The sequence below is a fragment of the Tachypleus tridentatus genome, chromosome 3, assembly GCF_004210375.1.
Source record: "Tachypleus tridentatus isolate NWPU-2018 chromosome 3, ASM421037v1, whole genome shotgun sequence".
In the NCBI taxonomy this organism is placed as follows: Eukaryota; Metazoa; Arthropoda; class Merostomata; order Xiphosura; family Limulidae; genus Tachypleus; species Tachypleus tridentatus.
This window is the reverse complement of record NC_134827.1, coordinates 15,132,673-15,157,402: the sequence shown is the minus strand read 5'-3', so window position 1 is coordinate 15,157,402 and position 24,730 is coordinate 15,132,673. Positions and strand designations below refer to the sequence as shown.

The 24,730-nt window shown below is 32.2% G+C and overlaps 1 protein-coding gene across 2 annotated transcripts; it reads left to right on the top strand.

Moving 5' to 3' along the window:
* Window positions 1–90: 90 nt before the first annotated feature.
* On the top strand, window positions 91–21,822 carry LOC143246408 (small ubiquitin-related modifier 1-like). 2 transcript variants are annotated; one of them, XM_076493060.1, is made up of 4 exons: window positions 91–211; window positions 306–368; window positions 4,157–4,233; window positions 12,100–12,159. In XM_076493060.1, exons 1-4 carry the CDS (start codon window positions 194–196, stop codon window positions 12,131–12,133), a joined length of 192 nt encoding a protein of 63 aa, XP_076349175.1. In that variant the 5' UTR covers window positions 91–193; the 3' UTR covers window positions 12,134–12,159. The 2 variants fall into 2 exon arrangements, with proteins under 2 accessions (XP_076349175.1, XP_076349174.1); XM_076493059.1 differs by lacking the exon at window positions 4,157–4,233 and adding an exon at window positions 21,754–21,822 and having other exon boundaries at window positions 117–211; window positions 12,100–12,177.
* Window positions 21,823–24,730: the final 2,908 nt, after the last annotated feature.

Sequence of the window (24,730 nt, the reverse complement as noted above, 5' to 3'; positions counted from 1 at the left end):
TGTTAAATGTGCTAAATTGTTTAAGTATTTTCTTTGTATAAGAAATATATATAGTGTTAATCTTAAAATTAAAAAAAAAATCCGATAATTGTTTTACAGTTGTCATATCAGAACCTAACACATTTTAATATGTATAGCGCCCTCTTTCGCGCCAGTTGAATAATATTTCACAAGTCAATGAAAGGGTGGAAAAATGTCAGCTCAACATCAGGTAAAGTGGATCTGAAGATGAGTAGCAATATAAAGTTTACCATCAATAGGTGTACCCCTACTTTTGGAGGTTCATTTCTTCCTTCTATTTTCAGGTACAGAAACCAGATGGAGGCGATTCCGGTTCTGAATATATAAAACTGAAAGTGGTTGGTCAGGTGAGTTAGGCCTAAATAGGCTTAATTTTAAGCCTAACTATATTAATAACTATTAACTAGGCCTGTTTAGATTAAAAAGTGCTGTTATTGTCACTTATTTAACTAGCATATTGGTAGTCAGAATAAGATTTTTTTAAATATGATAGGATATATAACATTAGTGGGTGATCTTTATGAATAGTCATTTGTTGTTATTACCTAATTAGCACATAATAGCATTAATATAGTTAAATTTTAATACAACATTTTGATAGGCATATGTAAACTGATAAAAGGAAAAACAACTCTTTCAAGTATTAAAATATATTAACTTGTCAGTTTGGTTATCATTAATATTAGCGATATTTTTGGCTACAATTAGAATTGTCAAATGTTATATTTTATATGGAACCTTTTCTTGTTCAACATTGATAAAATGCATATTTTCAGATAAGAAAATTTTTTCATATTTTGCTTCTTTAAGCTTTTTTGAAGTATTTTCTGAGCTAAGAGAATTAATGTGTAATATATAACTAAATGTACATAAAAATAACTCGTGTATATAAAACAGTTTACTCATTGCTGCTAATGAAACTAACATTAAATAATATAAACTAGTGGAAAAGCTAATATTTGTCTTTTGTATTCTCATAAATCCTGTCTATTGAAAGCATGACATTAGTAGTAGTGCATAGAAAACTACATAATCCTCACTAACATCTAGTTAAAAAAACTCTAGTGTATTTTAAATTATTGTCCGAGAAAAAATATTTCAAGCTAACACATTATTTAACTACAGAGTTAGGTAGTAGAATAGCTCGTTGAGAAAACTAATGTCCATGAAAGCTCAAAAATATGTTAAATGAATAAAATCATCATGCAATAAATTGTAAACATATTAAAGCTGCATTTGAAACAATGAAGTTCAAATTATAAAAATAATTTAGTATGCTTTAATATGAGTTGGTAACACAATCTTGACATTTTTATATCCTATATCAGTAATTCTTCACTTTGTAATTCCACCAGACAATTGCAAATGCAGTATTCATTGGCATAACTATTAAAGATATTTATGTTTTCAAGTAAGAATTTTTTATGTAACCGTAAAAGTTTTCTAACTCAATGTTTATCACTGTGTGCCTCTATTTAAATTTCTTAGTTCTGTACATGTGATTTGCACAATGATTGTTTTACAAATTGATCTGGAATATCCTAATTTAACATATGGATAACAAAAAACCATGTGGTCTTTTGCAGTATTCCTTATACACTGAATGTGGAGTAAAAATTTAAACTTTCTTTTATTAACAAGAAATTGACTCTTTACATCTAACCCATGCTGTGTTTTCATGCCTTCTTGTTTGTTATTCACTATTATGTTTTTTATTTACCATCCATTTTCTTTGAGAAATAACTCGCCAAGATCTTGAGGGTTGTTTAGAGGGAAAGTCTCTCCTTAATTAGTGTCATGTAGGTTTGTTTATTGTCTCTGGCTCTTACTTTACACATTTATCTGTTGCTAGGGTCTTTTGGGTTACAATATGGCCTTGTTCCAGGTTCATTTGCTGCTCACTTATCTCGGGGATTTACATATGGTGTTTTTCATTCATTCATTGGTATATTTTTGGCTATTTATGTGAGACTTTGGAATCATGTGTGGAATCCATGCATCAACACTTTATTCTTTTCTCTTTGGTAGGATGTTTGTTGTAGTCAAAACCATGACAACCTCCTATTCCCATTTCCTGTTTTTTTTAGCTCTTACCTGTTCCTTCTTCCAGGGATTTCTTATCTTGTTTTATTCAACAGAGATAGGCATGCCACCAACAGTACTGGTGACTACTCAGTTGGTTCCAGTTAAGTGAGAGCTCAATGCTACAAATTTGTTCCCCTATGGCAGTTTTTTACCACAAATCAGTGGGTTATTCGGGTTTTATCAGATATTGCATCTGTCGGAAGTGGTACAAGAATGTTTGTCGCAATAGGCCATAGAGCCTATTTATCATCTTTCTTCAGAGATTTATACCAGTCTGTTTGTTGTCCTCAAATTAGCTAAGACTGGCAGCCTGTTATAGATTTGTCTCACCTCATTTCTCACCCTCTTGTGGATCTTTTCTCCAGGTTTCTGGATGAGCATAATGGACTTTGCAAATGATGCTTACTTCCATAACCCTGTTATCTTGGTAGTTGTGATGTGATGTGATTAATCAGTTTTATTCATTACCCTTCAGGTGTGTTTCAGTCCCAATATACTCATCAGCTAATCTTGGAGGTGGCTTGGGTTTGGCTGGGTAATCATATTGAAGAAGTTATTGTTCAATACTAATCTCATTCTGGCTCAACCTTCTCGTCATCAACTTTGTGTGATGGAGATTTCAGTTCTCCACACTCTTAATGATCCCTCTATTACAGCTTGCAAGGTTTTATAACTTTTGGGGATGTTGTCTTCCATGTTAGCCTGTATTCTTTTGGATCATGTACATATGCAGTATCTTCAAAACCAGTGGAATCTTGTACAGGATTCTCTTTGAATGCCCTTATTACCTTTCCTCCTACCTTAGTAAGCAATCTGCAGTGGTAGTTGGACAGGACCCACATGTCAGCATGTGTCCTGCTTACTCCTTCTCATCCAGATTTACATATTTTTCATGGATGCATTCTTTCAGGAATGGGGGGGGGGCATGGGTTGGTCAATAGGAGACTTCAGGTTGTTGGTCTTTAGTAGAGAGGCCTTATCATATAAACCCCTGGAGCTGCTAGCTGTATGTTGGGGTTTGGTTTGTTTCCTCCATATGGCCAGACATTATTTGGTAATGATTTATTTGAACAGTTCTATAGTGGTTTCTTATTTCAATCACCATGGTGGCACTTGTTCTCATTCCCTATGTTTTTATATGTTGAACCTTCTTTTTTGGGGCCCACATGCAAGTTATTCATATTACTGCATGATGTTCTGGGTGCTTTCAGTATTGTCACAGATCTTTCCTATCCAGGCAAAATCTATTTGATGGAGTGGTTTATCCTTGATCTTCTTGTTTTGTAGTGGCTTTGTCTTCAGTGGGGGTACTTTTTACACAGATGTCCCTCAACCACAGATTACTTCTATTTTGATCTTCTATCCCTCATCCTCTAATTCTGGCTTCAGTGATTTCAGTTTGAATTGGACCAACAAATAATTATGTTTATTCTTCCATTTGATTTCTTCACCAGACAATTTTGATCTTCCATACCACTTGGTGTCAAGTTCCTCTGATTGCTCCTAGTGGCTGGCTTAGCCATGGTTTCTGCTTCTCTAGCTTTAGAATATTAATGTGATTCTTTGTTGCATCACTTTGCCTCCATTCAAACACCTTTCCACATGCTTTTTTTTTTTTCACCTTTCCTGTAAGATTTTCTATTCAGATTATTGTTTCTTCCCCAAAACTCAGTGGCTAGGGAGAGTAACTTCTCCTTTTTTGCTGATTTCCCACCCTAATCCTCACCCTGATTCAGATATACATTTATGTCCTGTACATGTTATTTTGTCTGCACAGCATCTTTTTATGATGCCTGTTCTCATCTGTTTATTCTGTGGCATCCATCTCCTGTTTGTGATCTTTATCTTTCCATCCAATTGGGTTTGATTTTTGATTTGATTGGCTTTTTCCTCACTGTCATCTTCCTCCTCTACTTTGTTTTATGTATCTTTTTAATCACATTTGCCACTCACCTTTTCTGTAGCATTAAATCTTTATCATCACTTGAAGGAAATTCTTCAATTGAATATGTGAACTACTCCTAATATGTTTCTTTCATTGTTTGCGTAGGATCATGGTTTCTTCTTCTGTGGGCTATTATCATCTGCCTGTGGCCATTCTTTAAACTTTAGTATGACTGTCACTTGGTAAGTTATTTTTTATTCTTCTTTCTTTTCTTTTCGATGGCCTTATTTCCCTTTTTATTGTTATTCCTAATATGAATCCTGCCCTGTGGGGAGTGGTCTGACAGGGTATTCTTTAATCATTCTAATATGCACTGTCAAGCCATGTTATTTTGCATATTCTAATTACATAACTGTGCAATGTGCACTGCTGAGATGGGATTTTCCACAAGATTGCTGGTAGGTTTATTCTTGCAATAAAACTTCTTCATAATTAGAACAGCTGGGCTTCCACTAGAAAAATAACTCTTTTAGCCACAATTTTAGGTCGCCAAAAACTGTGTGGTGCGTGACTTTTAATATGCATCAATTCCATCCAGTAAAAAATAGTTGTAATTATGTGAAAATCTACAAGACATTAAGTTTTGCACTGTTTTTTTTTCCTCAGCAATCTTCCCTGCCAAAAAAACAAAAAAACAAACAAAATAGCAAAATAAACATGATAAAGATGAAAATAAAGAGATACATTTCTCAAAATAACACAGAAACAAAAAAAAAATGACTTAAAACTGGAATATGGTAGCATGACTAGTAAGTAGATAAATCTAATGGCAGCCCTTCAGCCAAATCATTCTCAACAGAAGATGTGGTAGAAGTTGACACCTGAGGTTCTGAAACACATTTCTTCAACAGGAAATTGTACCCACATCTGTCTTTGTGAGTGATCCAGTGTCTGAATGCAGAGTTGAAGTTAAAATGATCTAAAGGTTTGGACTCCATGGATAAGTTCAGTAACATTTCTGTCTTGGCCACAGACAGACTGCTCCTGGCATCTATTTTGATGATGTTATACTTGCTAATTCCCTGCTCCCAGTCAACAGATGTAACTGGAATTATTAATCAAATTGCTGCAAGCTGAGACAGATTTGGAAAAGTTTGGGTCTGGTGGATGTATTCCTTGTAGAAGCTCTCCATGTTTCTGTTTTTGTGAGCATCCTATTCCATTATGTTCCTTAGTAGCAGCCATTCAGTCAGTGCCTCATTCTCATTTACGAAAGGAGAGAAGTGCTGGATGAGTTTCTTCAGATCATCCTCATCAGATACTGCTCTGCTGTGACATGGGTTAAATATTGGAAAACATTACATGGTGTTAGTGTCTGGAAATACTACTTGCAGTCTTGTGACCACCTCTTCAACAAATGATTCAGCAGCTGATTTATACTTTTCACATTGTTTATCAATATCTTTGTCATGGCCTCTGTAAGAAGTGTAACCACTGGCATCAGGAACTTGTGGGAGTTCCTTCAGTGCAGTCTGTGTGTAAGGACCAGGGATATGTACCAGTGACTGAATTAACAGAATTGACCCATCAATAATTGCTTTAGCCTGATCATAAGATAAATCAGCTCTTTGTAGAGATCTTAACAATAGTCCAAGAATGCCAACAGCATCAGCCAAAAAATGTGTCATCATGACATGATATTTGCTGGACTAGGTCATGTAGCAAGGCTTGGCCTGGAGTACCACATTCCATTGTTACAACCTGCAGGTAGCTTATCACAGATGCAATACAGTTGACTAGTACTTGGACGGAATCATTAAAAGAGAGCCATCGTGTGAAAAACGCTTGATTTTGTTACTTTTCTCTCCATGCAATGCTTTGCTCTCTTCCAGAACCTGACACAACTTGGTAGAATATTTCAGGCTTTTTCAAACTGATTTAAAACTGAAATGTACTTCATGAGGTATGGCACCTGGTTTACTGCCTTTTCAGCTGCCAACTGTAATCTGTGTGCCAAACAAGGACTTATTATTATCCAGGGCATTCCTCCTTAAATTTTGTATGAAGGGAGCTCATCAAGGTTTAAAGTTTGCACTAATCCCTCCACCTCTTCGGCATGGAATTGTAGCTATTCTCTTTCTTGAAAGGTAATGTTTTCTATATCTGAAAATTTATTTCCAATAGAGAGTCTTCTCTACACATTTTCCAATCCATCCTTATCACTTACAGTGCACTTTTTCTTGCTTCATTTGAAAATAGTTATTTAAAGTATAAGTTTTTAAGAGGGGCAATTGTGTAAGGAGGTAATCATGCACTAGTGCAGTTTATGTTAAACACACAATTTCTAGATGGAAGTTTCATTAGCTTGAGGCTAGTGGCATGCAAATCTTGTATGGAGGTGAGTATTTATTGGAAATACATTTTCAGGCATGGAAATGTAAACTTTGATTACTCAGTCAAATTTACAAATTGTCAGCCATGAAATGCAATGACTGTAAAAGAAAGTGTCTGGATTATAGGGTCTTTGTAGGGGTACGCTGTGCACCCCTAAAATTTACCATGGCCCATCATCACCCATGTTTACTCTTCCTAGTGGTTTAAAGAATATTGTGAATTTTGAAATTGCTAACAAAGGGTCAACTTGGGTTGAAACAATGTGCTCATTATATTTCCTTTACTGTAAATCCATATACCACTATATGGAGGCTTCCACATAAATTCTCCTTTTTCCCCCTTCAAGGTAGAAGAATTTGATAAAGTAAAATATTTTGGAAAAAACAACAACAAAAGCCCAAGCTTTCTGTTGTCAGTATGTGGTAAAATTTGGTTTTTGGAAGTGGTGTGTAAAATAAACATTCAACTTTTCATTATTTATGGAAACTTCAACAGCAAAAAGAGATGAAAGGAATATAGGTAACCTTTAAAAGTTAAAAAGGATGGTATACAATATTCATGATGGCTAATTTTTTGATATGGATAGTAAAATAGTATATATTTGGTAAAAAAATCATTTTTTAGAATGCTTTCTGTCTTCTTCCATTAATATTTTCTACTTTATTACCAAATCACATTTCAACTAGCATCAAAACTAAGTCTTCCAAACAGGATTAATGATTGGCTTGCTTGACTATGAGTCCAAGGTTCCATGGTTTTTATTTTGTTGGTGTAAAAAAAAAAAAAACGTGCTTCACACTTTGTGTCAGTGAGTGCATTTGTAACAGTGTTTGTTGAATCCTCCCCCTGTTCAATTAGAATAATCAAGAGTGTTGTTGACTCTTGGCTTTCTATCTGCTTATCATTTCAAAGTATGTGATAACTAGTGTATATAATCTCTGCATAGTTTTACATAAATATTCTAAACAAACCAAAAAAAATCTTTCAAACTTGTTTTAACTTGATCTTGTAAATGTTTTTGTGTTCTTTTGTATCTGTAGTTGTAATACTGGTTTCACAGGATTTTCATTGTAAATGTTTATGTACTTTACCAGAACCTAAGATGTTTTTACATAACATTAGATATGTATCATTAAGACAAGCACAGTAAATAGTAGCTATAAGTAGATTTTTCAAAAAGTGATGTTATTTTATAATCCATTGGTTTTTGTTTCTTCAGCTGCATTTATTTTATTGCAGTAAGTGATAGAAAATTGTGTGCTTTTTATTATACATTATTTCATGTAATCTAAGTTTCATCATGAATTTTAAAAGTAATAGTTCTGTAGTTGTGGATTATGGGTTAGCCGCAAAAGTATATGAAATCTTGTCATAAAAAATTACCTTTTGATATTCTAAATTTATATAAGGTTTTTCCAATAATTAAGTGAATGAGAAATAATATTTAGTTTTACATAAGAAAGCAATTTGTAATTATGTTATACCTTGTAAATATTAAAATATGAGTGTTGTATAACTGGGCATTAATTTCAAGAAGTTTTAGTCCAAAAAGATACCCTTCTATATTTTAAATACACTATGTAAAAATGAGTTTACGTTTATATTTATCAAAACAACTTTAGAACTGAGAGCTTAGTGGAATTTGCTTATCAGTTAATGTTATGTAAGTTTGGATAGTTAGTATAACTGAAAATAGTAATAATGAGAAGCACTAAAGATTAATGTTGTGAGTCAACACAAATTGAGCTGTACAACCTTGATTTAATTGAAAATAATATTAACAAATCAATGTCACTATTTTGATTATAATTTTATAAGTGTGGTATTGCTAGTGGTGGGGCAAATAGGATTTTAGGTTCAATCTACAGAAATTTTAAATACAAGTCTAAAGGTTATAATATCATTATAAAGGTCACTGATTATGTTCCATTTGGAATCTTATGTTCATTCTTGAACTTCTTACCTTAGGAATGACATTGAATTGTTGGAAAGGGTTCAGTGAAGGGTTACTAGAATGGTACCTGTGATGGAGGGGTTATCATACTTGGAGAAGCTGAAATCTCTCGGATTGTCTTCTCTTTAAAAATGAAGAGTTGGGAGGAGAATGTGATTAAGATGTTTAAGATTGTAAAGGGAACTGATAGTGTTGGTGCATCATCTTTTTACATATTTAACAGTGAGAATAGCAGAACTAGAGGACAGAAATATAAATTTTTGTAAGGTGGGAGTCATTTTCAACTGAGACTTTTTTTTTTTTTTTTAACAGGGTAGTTGGCCTTTAGAATAGGTTGCATTCTGATATTGTAGAGGCAGTAAATTTAAGTAAGTTGATAGAAAAGCGTGTTAAGTGTGTGAATGATAAGGGCTGATTTTAAGATTTAAAAAAAAAATTAATTTAGTTGTGAGGATGGAAGAGCTGAGACAGACCAATAAGTACCATATTATCCCAAAATGTTATGTTACTATTTGGATAGTTTAAGTAATTGGAAACATGTAATTTCTATATGTTGGTTATTTTCATACTATTAGCCAATTTAATCACAAGTTTAATGATTGTTGTGTGACATGAAATGGTGTAATTGATGCTCGTAGGTAATCAGTTAATTATCCAGTTCTGAAGTTCATGAACAAAATTTCATTTACATATTAATAAAGTCAATAAATAAATAAATAGATGAAGTATTAAGTTAGGAGCAAGGAAGAGTTAGTTTCATTAATAGTCATTTTAGTGTTATGGAATTAATTTGTTTCAGATGACTGTACAAGGATACAGTACTGCCTCGTTACAATGCTATGACTAGGCACCATGTGCACTTGAAAGTGTCAGAGTGAGGGGAATGTTATAACCAACTAGTCAAGAAGGCACTCATGCTGAACAAGTATGAATTCAACAGATTACTTAAAAAATGAATTAAATAACCTTTTATATGCATAGGGAAAATAGGTATAAAAAGAACATAGGTATGATAAAATAAGATAGAATAACATAAAATACAAACTTTCTGATATATCAGAAACAAAACATTTGTAACTTACTTAAAATGTCTGATACTTCATATGGTTTCAAGACTCTTTCTGAGCATAACATAGAATATTTTGTATATACATCATAGTTTCTGGAATAGCCATTGGTTGTTGCACTATCCAATATAGAAATTATTTCTCATTGTGAAAGCAGTTGGCATTTTCATTGAATAATTAAAATTGTGCCAGATGTGAGCAGGTTTAATGCTACTCTTAATCTGCTGCATTTAACAATGTGACATTTCTCTTTCCTTCTGACACTGAATTTATCCATAAATAATTCTTGGAACTTCTTGTCTTCTGCACAAAGTTAAGCTGTTAAATTCGTTAATGATATTATTTATGACAAGATGGTTGGAATTCCTGCTGGGTCCAATGATAATCAATAGTTTTGATGTTACAATAAATGCAAGTGTGTATAAGAGTACCCATGAGACTTTATGATTGTCCTTTACAAATGCTGTGTCAATGACACTTTCTTGCTATTTCAGTAGAGTCTCATTTTCAAATTCTTTTTTATCTTAATTACCAACATTCCCATGTTGAGCTCACATATGAACTTGATATTTACATTTTTGGACTTTGCAGTCAGAATTTTCCACTCTCCCCTTTTATTTTATCACCACGTGTAATGACTTGTTTTCAAAGCCACATGGCACTGAGCTGGACAGCAGATGGTACAAAATGTTTGGGAACCAAAACACCACATCATTATATCTGAGAAAGCATTATAACCAAGGGTGTTATAATGAGGCAGTACTGTATTGGTTTGGCCATTGACTGCTTGACTATGTCATTCAAAAAGGGAATGACTGAGAGGATGCATTTTCAGGTGATCAGCATGAATGGTTAAATATGCTTTTGGTATAGTAAGAAAGATTTGTTGTTCAACTGATAATTTTACTTTTGTTTTGTTTAGAAACATTCTCAGTACTATGCATTAAAATTCACTGGACCTAAATAGTGATGATATGCTGGGAATTTATTATAGGAGTTTTAAAAATATTAGAAGTTGATAATTGTATCTTAGAACAGCTGGTATGGGTATTAACATTTTTATTGATAAGGAGAGAACAATCTTTTGACCTTCCTAGGTTATCTTCAGGTTAAGAAAGAGAGTTTGAATGTGAACATTGCTGGACAGGTCTTAGGGACAAGGGTATAGATGGGTATGGAATTGCAGTGGGCATTATTCTAATTAATAACTTAACATACATCTACAAGTATAAAGGTGTTCTTTTATATTGGTTTAATTTTAGTCTTAGTTGCTGCATAACTAGAGCTTCTTTAATTTTGCATTTGTTTATATAAACACCCCCTACAATCCTGTACCTGTTTATACTCTCATCTTTAAGACATGTCCTGCAATGGTCACATTCAAACTCTCTCTTTCTTAACCTGAAGATGACATAGGAAGGTCAAAATGTTGTTTTCTCCTTACCAATAAAAGTGTTAATACCCATACCAGCCATTCTGAGATATTTTTATTTCAAGTGGGTTTTTTGTTGTCAAGAAATTAATAATTGTTTATGATGTTAAGATAATGCTGAACCTTAAAAACAGTTACATTTACAGGCTGAGGAATCACTGTTAAATACATCTTAACCTTAAAATTGAGCATAAAGCAAAAGAATGATGTTGCAATCTCTTAAAGTACACTTTTAACCATGTATATCATATGCATAAATAATGTAGCAGGGTTAAAAATACAAACATAAACTGTTTTAACACCACAAATTGGGAATGATAAAAATGTGAAAATTGATACACAATGTCTTTTGTGAATATCCTCATAACTTGAATTAAAAACTGCAAATTTTCTACAATGTTAATGAGCTATGGGCAATTAATTTTTAATTAATGCCTTTGTTAGTGATAATAAGACTTTGAAAATGAAAATTGGTACAGGTTTTTGGATTCTGAATAAACCTCAAGCTGTGTAAGGGTGTAATACTTACAAATGTTCATGCTAATAAATGAATGACCCCAGTGAAGACTTAAGTTTTGGGAAAATAGGCATTAAAGTTTTTCTGCTCTTAAATGTCAGTAAATATGTATACTTACCTCATTTAAAGCATCTAAATCCCACTGAAAACTCCAGGAAACACCCTAACTTCATTTCCTCATTTGATATCCCCCTAAAACATAAACATCCCTTTCTCTCTCTTTTTTTCTGTTGCAGCTTTCCCAAAGCCTTTCAAAAAAAGGTGATGTTATGGGTTTGACTGAGAGAGATCTTGTGATAGTATATTGCTAAGGTACCATCTTCCATTTCTTGTAGGTCTCCTTTGTTACTTCCTATGGCTTTTCCTTTCCAAAATTGAAAGGAATGTGCAGTTTTGTCAGTTGGCCACTCCTCCCTTTTAAGAGAAAGTGGGTAAAATAGGGTTGATTTTTAGGGCTGTTTTAATGTGAATTAAATGGTAAAAAACTATAATTTTATTTGTAATCACTTCCTATGGGTTAATTTGTAAATATTTTAAGACATCAGTGAGTTATTTATGAAGAAAAGAAGTAAAATTTGGAAATGTGGTTTTTAAAATATTGAGGGCTCTCTTTTAAGTGTCTGTGCTACCTTAAATGATTTTCATGAGCTTGTACAAATTACAAAACTTCAGTTTACTTTTTATTAGGAGTCTTGTTGTTGTTACCTTAAAGTATTCATATGATACTGAACATTTTTCTTTCAGGATAGCAATGAAATTCACTTCAGAGTTAAGATGACCACACAAATGGGAAAATTAAAGAAATCCTACAGTGAAAGAGTGGTAAGAGTATTATCAGTTAATTTAGACATGCCTTAATATTTTAAAGCCTTATAAACATTGAACGTTTGAAAACACAGTTTTCTACAAATGTTTTCCTAGCTTTCCTCCAGAACATTTTTGTATTTATCAGTGAGAACATTCATTCTGTTTTGCTTTGATAAAGAGTTTAAGGAACAGTATTTCAATTACTTTTAGGGAAAGAACTCTATTTAGTCAAGTTTTCATACACAATGAAATGGCAAATATTGAATATATATATAGGTTTGTACTTTTCATGTTATATAAAATGTATTATTTATTTGCCAAATCTTGTACTATATCATTCATTATTCCAGTGATCTAAAACCCATAAATGTGATGAATTACTCACCAGCTATTCTTGAAGTATTCACTCCATGAAAGAGTATAATTCTGAAGCATCAAAAGCATTTTTTCACCCTGAATTGTATTAACTCTGTGCTGTGGTCAAGTACATTTTCACCTGCCTTACATAATTATCTTTACTCATGAGATTATGCCAATAAATACATAGTGTAATCAATCAGTTTACTGCATTGTCATGGGTAAAGTTTATGAAATGATCAAATTATATTATTGGTTAACTCTTTCACAATGGTCATGGGTCAAAGGCTGTGCCATTGCATTTGTTGACTTGCATTCAAAATTGTATTGAATTACTTTATGAATTTATGTCAATAATTTTAGAATCAAATTGTAGATTGTAATTCAAACTTTAATATTATATATGAGTTAATTTCTTAATCTAAAAGTAAATATTAAATGATGACCTCCAAATATTGATTTTAGTGAGTCACATGTTGAATGCAGCATTGTTTAAAATTACATGTTTGTGATGTCAAAATTCTATAGTTTTATACAAATTTGGAACTCAAGTTCATATTACCAAGCTAGAATATAAAATAAAATAAGAACCTTGTATCTTTTTATTTTGTTGAGATATGACTTATGTACTGAATCAAACAGTGGCCTCGTTCGCCTCTTTCCATACACTTACTTCAATGTGTGATATGTAAATAACCTTCAACAACTTAGAATGTTCCCAGAGTGGTTTTCTCAGCCATTTCAAACTTTGATGAGGCATCCACACTCTCTTGATCCAAAGTTTCAATGAAGCAGATTGTGTCTTTAGTCTGCTCTAAGTTTCATATTTTTTAAAATCTAAATACACCTTAGTTACTAAGCTTACTAAAGTATAGTAGAATTCTATGGTATCAGTGTAGTTATTTATGATTTTTTGTGGTTATTCAACTGTATATATAAAATCTAAAAAAAAATTGTTTGATATCCTCCGCGCGTGAAATTTTAAAAGGCTTAGCAGCCTATATCCAGCAGCAATGGAGTACAAAGGTCATAGCAAGAAGTTATAATTGTTTGGCTTTCTTCTTGATTTATTTTTCTATGTTTTTAAGAAAATTAAGTTTCATAATTTATTTCTAAATATTAATAATCTACACACACACACACACACACACACACACAATGTTCATGCATGTGTTTATAAGGTATAGTAATTGAAATGTTACTGTATGTTACAAAATACTAATCTATTAACACACATCCAAGACTATGAAGACAAAGGTCAGTTTTATGTTATTGGGTACATAACATGAGTACATGTGCACCACATCAGTACAAGTTATGTAATGTATCTCACAATGGCTGGTACGGGTATTATAACTTTTATTGATATGTGTAACGCCTCCTACAATCTGGTACCCATTTATACTCTTGTCCCTAAGATATGTCTGTTAACGGTTACATTCAAACTCTCTCTTTCTTAACCTGAAGATGACTTAGGAAGGTTGAAACATTGTTCTCTTTTTATCAATAAAAGTGTTAATACCCATACCAGCAATTCTGAGATATATTTTTAATTCAAGTGGGTTTCTCGTCATCAAGAAGTACCTCATCACAGTGATTATATGACAAGTGTAAGTCTTTTGTGTTTCTTTGTGTACTGTGTTATCTGGTTAAACTCCATTATGCCTAAACTTACCAACATTATGCCACTGTTAACCGTACATGCTTATGCAATCCTAACAAAACTAAGAAACTTAAATAAAAAAAATCATCAATAGAAGAAATGATATTTTTATGTCATCCAACAGTGCTGGAAGGAAAAACTAATCCCTAATTTTGTGAAGAAAAATCTATCCAAGAATTTTACCCAGTGTACAAATATTATCTGTAATTTACAGAAAAACTACTAAAGACATGTTAAACTCAAAATATAAAGAACTAAATGACTTACAGAAACAAAAAAAATTAATCTATATTATCAGCTAGCCTGCTGCATTCAACCAGGCATTTGTGGACTCAAACAGCACAACATAATCAACTCAATAGTAAGAACGACAAGGAAAAGGTCCACTACAACAAGAAACTAGATAAATTAAGGTGCAAACAAGAAAAAAGATGCCAACACAACGAACCTTGTAATTAACATATCTGACCAAAAATTAAGCAATGAAGAAATACACCTATGCAGCAAAGGACTCAACTTTGCAGTAACACCTCGAAATATTCCATCCATTGAAATGAAAGCCTGTCTGGGAGACCTATCTCGAAGACTGGTGATCCACTCCACACAAACTCAAAACCCTAACAAAACAATGAGAAACAACCACCAGAAAGAAGACAACTTTGACAACAGTTCTACCGACAACCAACAACCTGATCTTTCCAGGTAGAACTGAAAACATCTATTTCCCTGAAACATCTCAAAACAGTATCTTTAAACAACTTTTTCAAAGAATTTTCACACAAAACTATCAACATAATTTCACAGAAATCTAAAAAACAACCTCTTGCAAAAATATATTAATTCTTTCAACAACTTAAAACAAGACAACATTAAAATTCTAAAAGCAGATAAAGGTAATTCTGTAGTTACAATGAACACAAATTAATACATTCAAAAAATGAGCATCTTGTCAGATACAAACAAATTTAAGCCACTAAACACAAATCCAACAAAAACTTGTGAAAACCAGTTAAACAAAATAAAACTACAAATGAAAACAACCAACGCAATCTCAGAAAACATTTATTCGTACCTATGTAAAACCGACTTGTGCACACCACAACTATATGGCCCCTCCAAACCTCATAAACCTGATTGTCCACAACGACCCATAATGTCGACCTATGAATCATTTAACTACAACCTCGGTGAATATATAGTGTGGCATTTTCTGAATATGTAATATCAGCTGGATCCTTTTTCAAAGACACTTTCAACTTGAAATATATTCTTAATCAACTAGATCGTAAAGTCTTAATGGTCAGTTTTGATGTGATCTCCTTCTTCACAGAAGTCCCAACAACTGAAGCCTGCAAGACAGCTTTAGAACTTTATATCCAAGACCCCAACCCATTGATACGCATCCCAAGTAACCCTTATAGAATTCCATACAACTAAAACTACCTACAGATAAATGGCCAACATTTTTATGAGAAAGATTGTATCACAAGCGATCAATTCAGCCTTACACCTGCCACTGTAATGGTACAGGTATGTTGATGATAAAATTGCTGGATTCACATCTACAGAACACACACTTAGTTTTTCAATTATGTTAACTCGATACATCCCAACATTAAGTTCACCTGTGAAAAGAAAGTAACTAACCAAATAGTATTTCTTAACCTCAAAATCACTGAAGCTGATACAGAAATCCACAGAAAAATTACCCATACTGGATTATACATTCCCTGTGACTCAGCACATGAAACAAAAACTCAGTGTGTTAAAAAAACGAATACAGCCACAAAACTATGCTCACCTGATAAATTAATGATGAAATCAACAAAATAAAAGGACACTTCATCAACAGATTTCCCCAAAAAACTGTGGAAAAAATTATATGCACACACCTAGACCAACAATAAATCCTAAGATACAACAAACTACAAAACTATATACTGCTGCATACTATATGTTCCCAACATCAGCAAAAAAATAACCAACCTTTTGAAAAAACTCGTAACAAAATGCAACATTCCAGTAAACACCAAATTTATTCAAAAATCAGGTACAAAACTAAAGTCCATACTATGTAAAAACCACAATGACAAACATAACGTCAACATGATTTATAAAATATAATACAACAACTGCCACGACTTCATTATTGGAGAAACAAGCAGAAAAATGGAAACTAGACTCAAAGAACGAAAAAAAAAAACACATTTTTTGAACACTGCAAACCAAATAAACTCAACATAACCATAGAAAACATCCAGATATTAAGTAGGAAACAAATATAAACAAACACAAAATCAAAGAAACCCTACTTATACAGCTACTAAAACCAAAATTAAACCAATATAAAGGAAGACCTTTATTCCAGTCCTAATTAATAACCTAACGCCCACCTGCAACATTCCATAAAATCATATATCTGTTTATACTTTCATCCCTAAGACATGTCCGTTAACAGTTACATTCAAACTCTCTTTGTTAACCTGAAGATGACCTAGGAAGGTCAAAATGTTGTTCTCTCCTTATCAATAAAATGTTAATATCCACACCAGCCATTCTGAGATACATTTTTTTGTTCAAGTGGGTTTCTTGTCATCAAGAAGTTATGTAATGTTAACTAGGCATGACTAGAAGGTCAATATAATAAATAACTAAATGTATAGCATTACAACACTTAGTCTACTTATACTAAACATTTGTATTTTCATGTTCTAATATGTAGTTATTCTAGCACGAAAGAAAACAAAATTTATTTTTATTTCCTAATTTTTTATGATGTTTATAAGGTTAGTCAAGTAACATAAGAGTATAGACAGTAACATAAAATATATAGTCTTACAAATGTTTCAAATGTATTTTAGAAGTTTTAGAGATTATGCAAATAATATTTGAAAATTTTGGGACAATGAATAGTTTTCAATCATAACATGATGCTGCTTTGCACTTAGACTAGCAAATAAACATTATTTTGACAAACAAATCTTTAGTAGAAATGTTTCATTAAGAAAAATGATTTTTTATGTGCAAAATAGTGTAATCTTTACTAAAAATCTACCAAATTTTGTGAAGATACATTTGCTGTGTCGAAAGTTATAGTGCAAATACTAAATGTCTTCAAATATGTAGATGAAATCTTGTATATTATACCAAGCCCATAGAAAAAGGGTTAACAGAGGCCCAGACTTGTTGCCATTGTTACTTTCAACTTATGAAGTGAACCATTTGACACACATTTTTTCATGTTAAAACAAGTAAGAATAGTCATTCTGTTTTTATTTTGTTGTTGTTGTCTCTTGACACATTTGATTCTTAATGTGAGTGAAAAGGACATTTTACAGGTACATGATTAAATGATATGCAAAAATCCATTTTGGAACTTCACTCTTTTATGGCTGATGGTTTTATTAATTAACATATGGTTTAACCTGTTGACTGTATTTCAGCTGCTGCAGCAACTTTGAACCAAGTTCAAAATACAACTCTAATGCTTTTTCATTTTGTAACTTTTTTCGTAATCCCATTTTGAATTGAAAGTGAAACAATTTGCAAGTAGGTCAAATGCATGTGTGGTACTGACATCTAGCGTTGAAGTTAGGTATTATTGAGAACGAATTAACTTGTCCGTGGCACTGTGTTGCCGATCGGCATTGTAGTTTAAAGAACTTTTTCAGCTGAAGTGTTTATCAGAAGTTCAAGAATTCTGATTGTGATTTGTCTGTAAGCATTATTCTGTGAAGCTATTTTACAGAGGTTATCTTAAAGCAAGTGTGAAAGTATACAAGATTTGAGTTTTTGTGACTTAAAATGACTAATTAAACTTGTAATATGTTATATCAATTATATGTTGTTTTTTTACTTTATAAATTTTAATTATGTTCAGTTGCTAATATATAACTGCCTTAATATTATTACCCTTTACAGGCTTTTCTTATCATTTAAGGATAAATGTGTTTTAGAAATATATCACTCAAACAATTTTGATTATGCTCCAGTGCAGGGCATTCAGTAATTATCTCTGATACTATAACTTCTTTAACCTACTAATCTTAAATGAAAACAATAAAATAATTTTCTAGTCCAACAGTTAGAGAAAAATTCCTAATCAGAGATTTGTTAGAAATAAAAAAAAAAAAAATGCCCTAAAATGCTTCTTTTTGCCATTGTTTTGTTTCAAGCCTAATACAAAATAACAGACTTCTCTATATATTCCAAAATATCTGTAAAACAGAGCTTGTTTTTTTGCACTGGGGTAAGGTGTAAGGAAGTCAATACTATAAAGGAGCATTTCAGATAAAGTTTAAACTAGTTATCACAGGCTATATTTTATATACAGTAGCTAACTGTGCGTGTGTGTGTATAATGTTAAAAGTATGAACGATTTTAGTCTGTTTTGTGGTGTTGCAGTATTGTTCATAAAAATTAGTTTAAATTTTGTCATATTAATTCAAGTAGATACAATTCAAAAAGTAATTCAGGTGTTCAAATATAATCTAAACATTCAAGTACATACTTTGTGGATGAGTTAAATCTAGGTATGGAAATAGATGGCAAATAGGGTTATTATAAAGTTAGTCTATTCTTGTATCCATAAGTCAAAACTGATAATTACAAATCTGTAATATTTGGCAGATAAAGTAATGAGATGATGGGAAATATAATCCCAGTTCAAAAATAACTATGACTGATTATGAACAAAACTACCATCAAACATTCTATAATTTAGTGCTGATGATAAACTTATAATGGTGTCCCAGTACATCTCTTGAGGTTGTAACTGAAGTCGGACAAATGACACTTTGTTTACTGGATAAAGAAATTCTCATGAGGAATATGGCTTCAGTCCAGTTGCCAGACACATCAGTCTACTACATTCAACAGTCTGAAAGGTCATGAATAAGACACTTGAGTCTGTATATGTGCAGATACAATCACTTTAGAACTTCTGTCAGGAGCAACATAGGAATGGTCATTTTTATTTGTAGCTCATGTATAAATTAGCAATATTTACCATATTATGGATTGACGAGGCTTGCTTTTCTCTCCGTGGCAAGATTAAACAACTGTGTAACCTTAGGAAAAAGCAAGCCTGTTTCTCTAAATGATGTAATTTAGGTGTAAATATTAATATTTTGTATGCTAATAATTAGCAAGAATGAAGTTTACTTTTGTTAAAGTATGCTCAAGATGACTAATGTTCTAATTTTGTTGGTCTATATTCCAAGTCAGGGTGAAAGAAATGTAAATAATCACCTTATAGATAAGGTATGGTTAGTTTTGGCAGGAAGGAAAAATTTATTTCATCAGAAAATAATTGGGTATAATAATAATAATATTTCATACAACTGCTGAATAGAGATATGAATTTGTATTTTTAAAATGAATGGAAGAAAATGCTCAAACAATAAAAACTATAAAAATGCAAGCACATTGTTGCACAAGGATAAGTAATAGAAATAATTAGCTGATGATATTATAATTGAAACACTTGGCTTTAAATTAATTTCTGTCATTTAGAGAAAAACACAATGTATTAAAGTAAGACAGAAATAAAATTTCTGTTCAGTACTATTACTAATTAACCAAGAGAGTGAATAAACCAGACATATTTCTAAAGAAAGGAAACATTTGTTAGAGAGGTAAACTGCTATACTCAATTTTTTAAAACTAACCATAGAACTTTATGAATAACAAGATCTATCTGGTGCAGTAGTAAAGCTAAGTAGTAGAAGTGCATAATATAAATCTAGAAATGTTTACATTGAGTACTAGGATACAGTAAATACGAAGCAAAATTTTAAAGTAGCAGAATATAGAGAAATGTAATAATGGATAGAAAGTTTTTCATTTTCATCACTAGAAAACAAGGATTAGATGCAGTCAAAAGAAAATTACTTCATACTTACAATTAATGATAGCAGTATATATTGATCAGATTTATGTAAAAGCTTTGTGTGGAAGTGGTGACTGGACAGTTTGCTACTGGTCTTTTCCTTACTGGATGTTTTACTACCAGGTCATTTTGCTGTTTGATAATTTTAGGTCAAGCTCTCATCCACCTTGTATATCATTTAACATCATGAAATAAAAATATTTTTGTCAGTATTAGTTCATTAGACAAACACTCTAGTTAGTAAAATATTAGTGTAATAGAGAAGCACTCTTTTAAAATAAAAAATGTTCTTAAGTTGTGAAACATTTTATTTAAAATTATGGAAGATATGAACATTTAAAAAAGATTTGGGCTGTGAGAAATTCCATAAATAAAGGGTAGTTTATCTGCTGGGTCATAAACCTTTAGCAGTCGTCTTATGCGTTTTTGTACTTCTGAAGGGGGAACTGGTAGCATTTGGTAATGAAAAGATTGGCAGCAAAATGTTCAGTAGTGAATTGTCATAGAACCTGTATAGAGAGAGAGAAAATCATTTTGAGAAATACTGGCTTTATAATAATTGTAATGAACTTGTTGTATTGATTCCATAAGAAGAAATGTAAGTTCAGAATAATGGATATTTCATGATTTGAAAAAAATTGGAAAAGAACTGTAAAAACAGTTTTTGTTTCTTTTAAAGTATGATTTACATTGTTATGATTCATCTTTGAAATGTAGGTGTTTTGTTATTATCTTGTATCATAAGCAACTAAAGAATAACCAGTTGATAAGGCTAAATGATTATAAATTTTGATGAATTAATTGCATATTATTTGTAAAAAAGTTTAAGAACAGATAGCATTCAGTTTTTGCTACTGAAAATTTTTGTATAAGAGAAGTATGGAAGAGAGAAGGATTTCTTTTGTGACAGTTGTTTGACTACTTTTATTTTTTAAATGAACTGTGATATGATTCATTGAAGTGGATTTTAAAAAAGAAATGGCTATATTATGTAGAATAAATTTAAGAAGTGATACGAGATAATTGGACTGTTTTTTACCTTTTGGAGCATGCTTTGCTGTTTACAAGCAACTTAAATAAAGGTGGGGTTAAAAGATTTAAATGCAACTTGTAATTCAGTTTGGCAGGTGTGGGATATTGATAAATTTACCTGAAGGTTTTGTGCCCATTTCATATAACAGGTTATGAACATTACTGTTTCAAAGCATATTTTTCAGTGAAAAAAAAAAAGTGCCAAATGTTTAGCATTCAGTAAGAACATTCTAAGACAATGTGAATGAAACTTCTATATTATACATATTTCCACATCATTGTATCATAAAAGTAATTTTCAGGAAAGTTTCACATACAAGAAATTTGGAACAAAAGTGCAACATCATACAAGTTAGAATTGTTAACATTTATACAAATGTTAAGTCTGCTTTTCTTGTAGCTTTTATTAGAATGTGATAAAACATTTAATGTCCTCCTATGTTCTAGTCCTGGCATGTAAAAGTGGAATTGTACTAACTTTAATTTTTCTTGTAAAGGTATATATAAACTTGGAAAACATCCTCTCTGATTATTCAGTAGGGGGCACTTGTTAATGTGAATATTTCCAAATTTAACATTCTTTTCTGTAGTATGTGGTAAAATGCTATTTACGCATGTCATTGCGTAACAGAAGCTTTCTTTTTATTAGGGTGTTCCAGTCTCTTCGCTAAGATTCCTTTTGATGGTAGAAGAATAAATGATGATGAAAGCCAAACAGGTATGTGTATGATAAAATATTAGGAATTGCTGTCCTAGCTTGTCTTGAAATTCCAATGTATCATACCTGAGCATAAATTTCAAAGTTGTTTCAAAAAAGAAGTATATTCAAATTTATAGGAGACTTAGTAAAAGTTCTCCATGATGTATAAATAAGTGAATGGATTATTGTAAATACAATTTGTAATTGACATGTTTTTAATGTTTTGTATAACTAGTTTGTATATGCAAAATATAATTAACTAGGAAAATGATTTTATAAGAAAAAGCATTAAAGTTTTTTTGTAATAGTACAATAATAAGTTGTTTTTTTTAGACCCACTTCTTTCTGTATTTTGATAACTTGGAATAAAATCCTCCATAAAGTTTGTACACACATACTTAGAAAGTTTGAATTTATTCATCCCAGTAAGTTAAGAAGAGTGATTAATGAAATTACTTTTTTTTTAAAAATTAAAGCTTGAAATGGAAAATGATGATGTGATTGAAGTGTATCAAGAACAAACTGGGGGCCTGTAGCAGAAAACAGAAGTGTGACAGTCAAAGTCAGTTGGAGGAAATGCTTTAAAAATATATTTTAACACCTAAAAGTTTATCGTTTTTGCCATCAGAAAAAGAAGAGTTCATCTCAGTTCTAGTTAGAAGTAGCAGTTGAATCAGTTGTGTTTTTTTCACCTTTTCATATCAGGTATTATTTTGTGTTTTGAATTTGACAAGAAGTTCTTGTGTGGAAACTTGTCTTCTTGTGAAGACTATTGGTGATCTAAATGTATTATGTAAATCATCTTTTTTTCTAAATCACTGTTGTAAATTTAGAACATGAAAAAACTTCTGAAATAGTTGAATATGCTGTAAAATTTAATCTTGTTAGAAACATCTGATGTGCTCTTTCTGTTTCTGTACAAATGGCCAAACATGTCACTTTGGGACCTATTACAGACGTCATGAATGTGAAAAAGAAATCAGTAGTTGGGTTGCTGATTGTAGGACCCCACTTAATGGTGATGTTGGTAAAAATCTTTATAGCAGAGAAATGTAACACATTTTATTTGTGAATATAATGTAAATTTGTTCTAAAAATGTCTTAAAGTGACTTGATTTCTTTGTGTGTATGTATGTTATTTCTACTTACAGTGGTCCATAAAATATTTCTGTTTTACTGTAACGAGTTGTTTATTGTGAATATTTGGTTGTGCACTTTTAGTATTTTCTTTATTAATGTATGGATAATAAATGTTTGCCAATTTCACTGTCGTTGTCAATGGTGCATTTCATGTATTTCAAAATAGTTGACAGAAAGTGCATATCCAGGCTGCACAAAATTCTAAAAACGTTCTGCTAGCTTCTAAATTTAAAAAAATTATTCTTTAATAAGCACTTAACCTTAATGTAAATCACTGGGAAAGACTCCCACTGCCTTCTGGCAGACAGTACTGTTAGTTACACATAATGGAACATTACTCTGATGAAGGAAAGAAAACTAAGTTCTCTAATAAAACTAAGGAAATTCTATCAAAGAATAAAACTATCACATTAATGCATTTATGTGTAAGTTTGTGATAAGTGGATTCAGTTACAGAATGAGTAATGTATGTTGTAGCAACTTACCATTGGTAGAAATAGTTGCCATAGGAGTAAGAAAATCATTAGTTTTTCTTGACAACAAATTGTACATGCCCAAATATTAAAATCGGTAATTAGGTTATATTGAATATTTCAGTTTCATGAGTTGGAAATCAAGAGTGGATGCAGAAGGGGAAGTCGTAGCCTCTTGTTGTGTTTGTCATTTTTTGACTAATGTCAATATTTTTTTTGAAAAATTCAATTCATAATTATTTCAGATATTTTTTGTAGGTTTTGCATGTACACTACATGGCCAAAAGTATGTGGACACCCCTTCTAATTAGTGGGTTTGGCTATTTCAGCCTCACCCATTTCTAACAGGTACATAAAATCAAGCATACAGCCATGCAATTTCCATAGACAAACATTGGCAGTAGAATGGATCATGCTGAAGAGCTCAGTGATTTTCATCCTGACACTGTCATAGGAAATCATCTTTCCAAGAAGTCAGTTCATCAAATTTATGCCTTGCTAGAGCTGCTCTGGTCAACTGTATGTTCTGTTATTGTGAAGTGGAAACATCTGGGAGCAACAACAGCTCAGCTATGAAGTGGTAGGCTGCACAAGTTCACAGAATGGGAATGCCAAGTGCTGAAGCGTGTAGCACGTAAAAATAGTCTGTCCACAGTTGCAACACTCACTACAAAGTTCCAAACTGCCTCTGGAAGCAATGTCAGCACAAGAACTGTTTGTCGGGATCTTCATGAAATGGGTTTCCATGGCCAAGCAGTCGCACACAAGCTTAAGATCACCATGTGCAATGCTAAGCGTCAGCTGGATTGGGGTAAAGCACACTGCTGTTGGACTCTGGAGCAGTGGAAATGCATTCTCTGGAATGATGAATTGCACTTCACTATTCTGGCAGTTTGACAGACGAATCTGGGTTTGGCAGATGCTAGGAGAAGGCTACCTGTCTGAACGCATAGTATCAACTGTAAAGTTTTGTGGAGGAGGGATAATGGTCTGGGGCTGTTTTTCATCGTTTGGACTAGGCTCTTTAGGTCCAGTGAAGGGAAATCTTAATGCTACAGCATACAATAACATTCTAGAGAACTGGGTGTTTCCAACTTTGTGGTAACAGTTTGGTGAAGGCCCTTTTTTGTTTCAGCATGACAATGCCCCCATGCACAAAGCAAGGTCCATAAAGACACATTTGCCGATGTTGGTGTGGAATAACTTGACTGGCTTGCACAGAGCCCTGTCCTCAACCCCATTGAACACCTTTGGGATGAATTGGAACACCAATTGTGAGCCAGGCCCTCTTGCCTGATCTCACTAATGCTATT

Coding starts and splice junctions, on each gene's coding strand:
- LOC143246408 (XM_076493059.1), top strand. Junction 369..12,099: donor AACTGAAAGTGGTTGGTCAG/GTGAGTTAGGCC, acceptor TTTTTCTTTCAG/GATAGCAATGAAATTCACTT. Junction 12,178..21,753: donor AATCCTACAGTGAAAGAGTG/GTAAGAGTATTA, acceptor TCTTTTTATTAG/GGTGTTCCAGTCTCTTCGCT.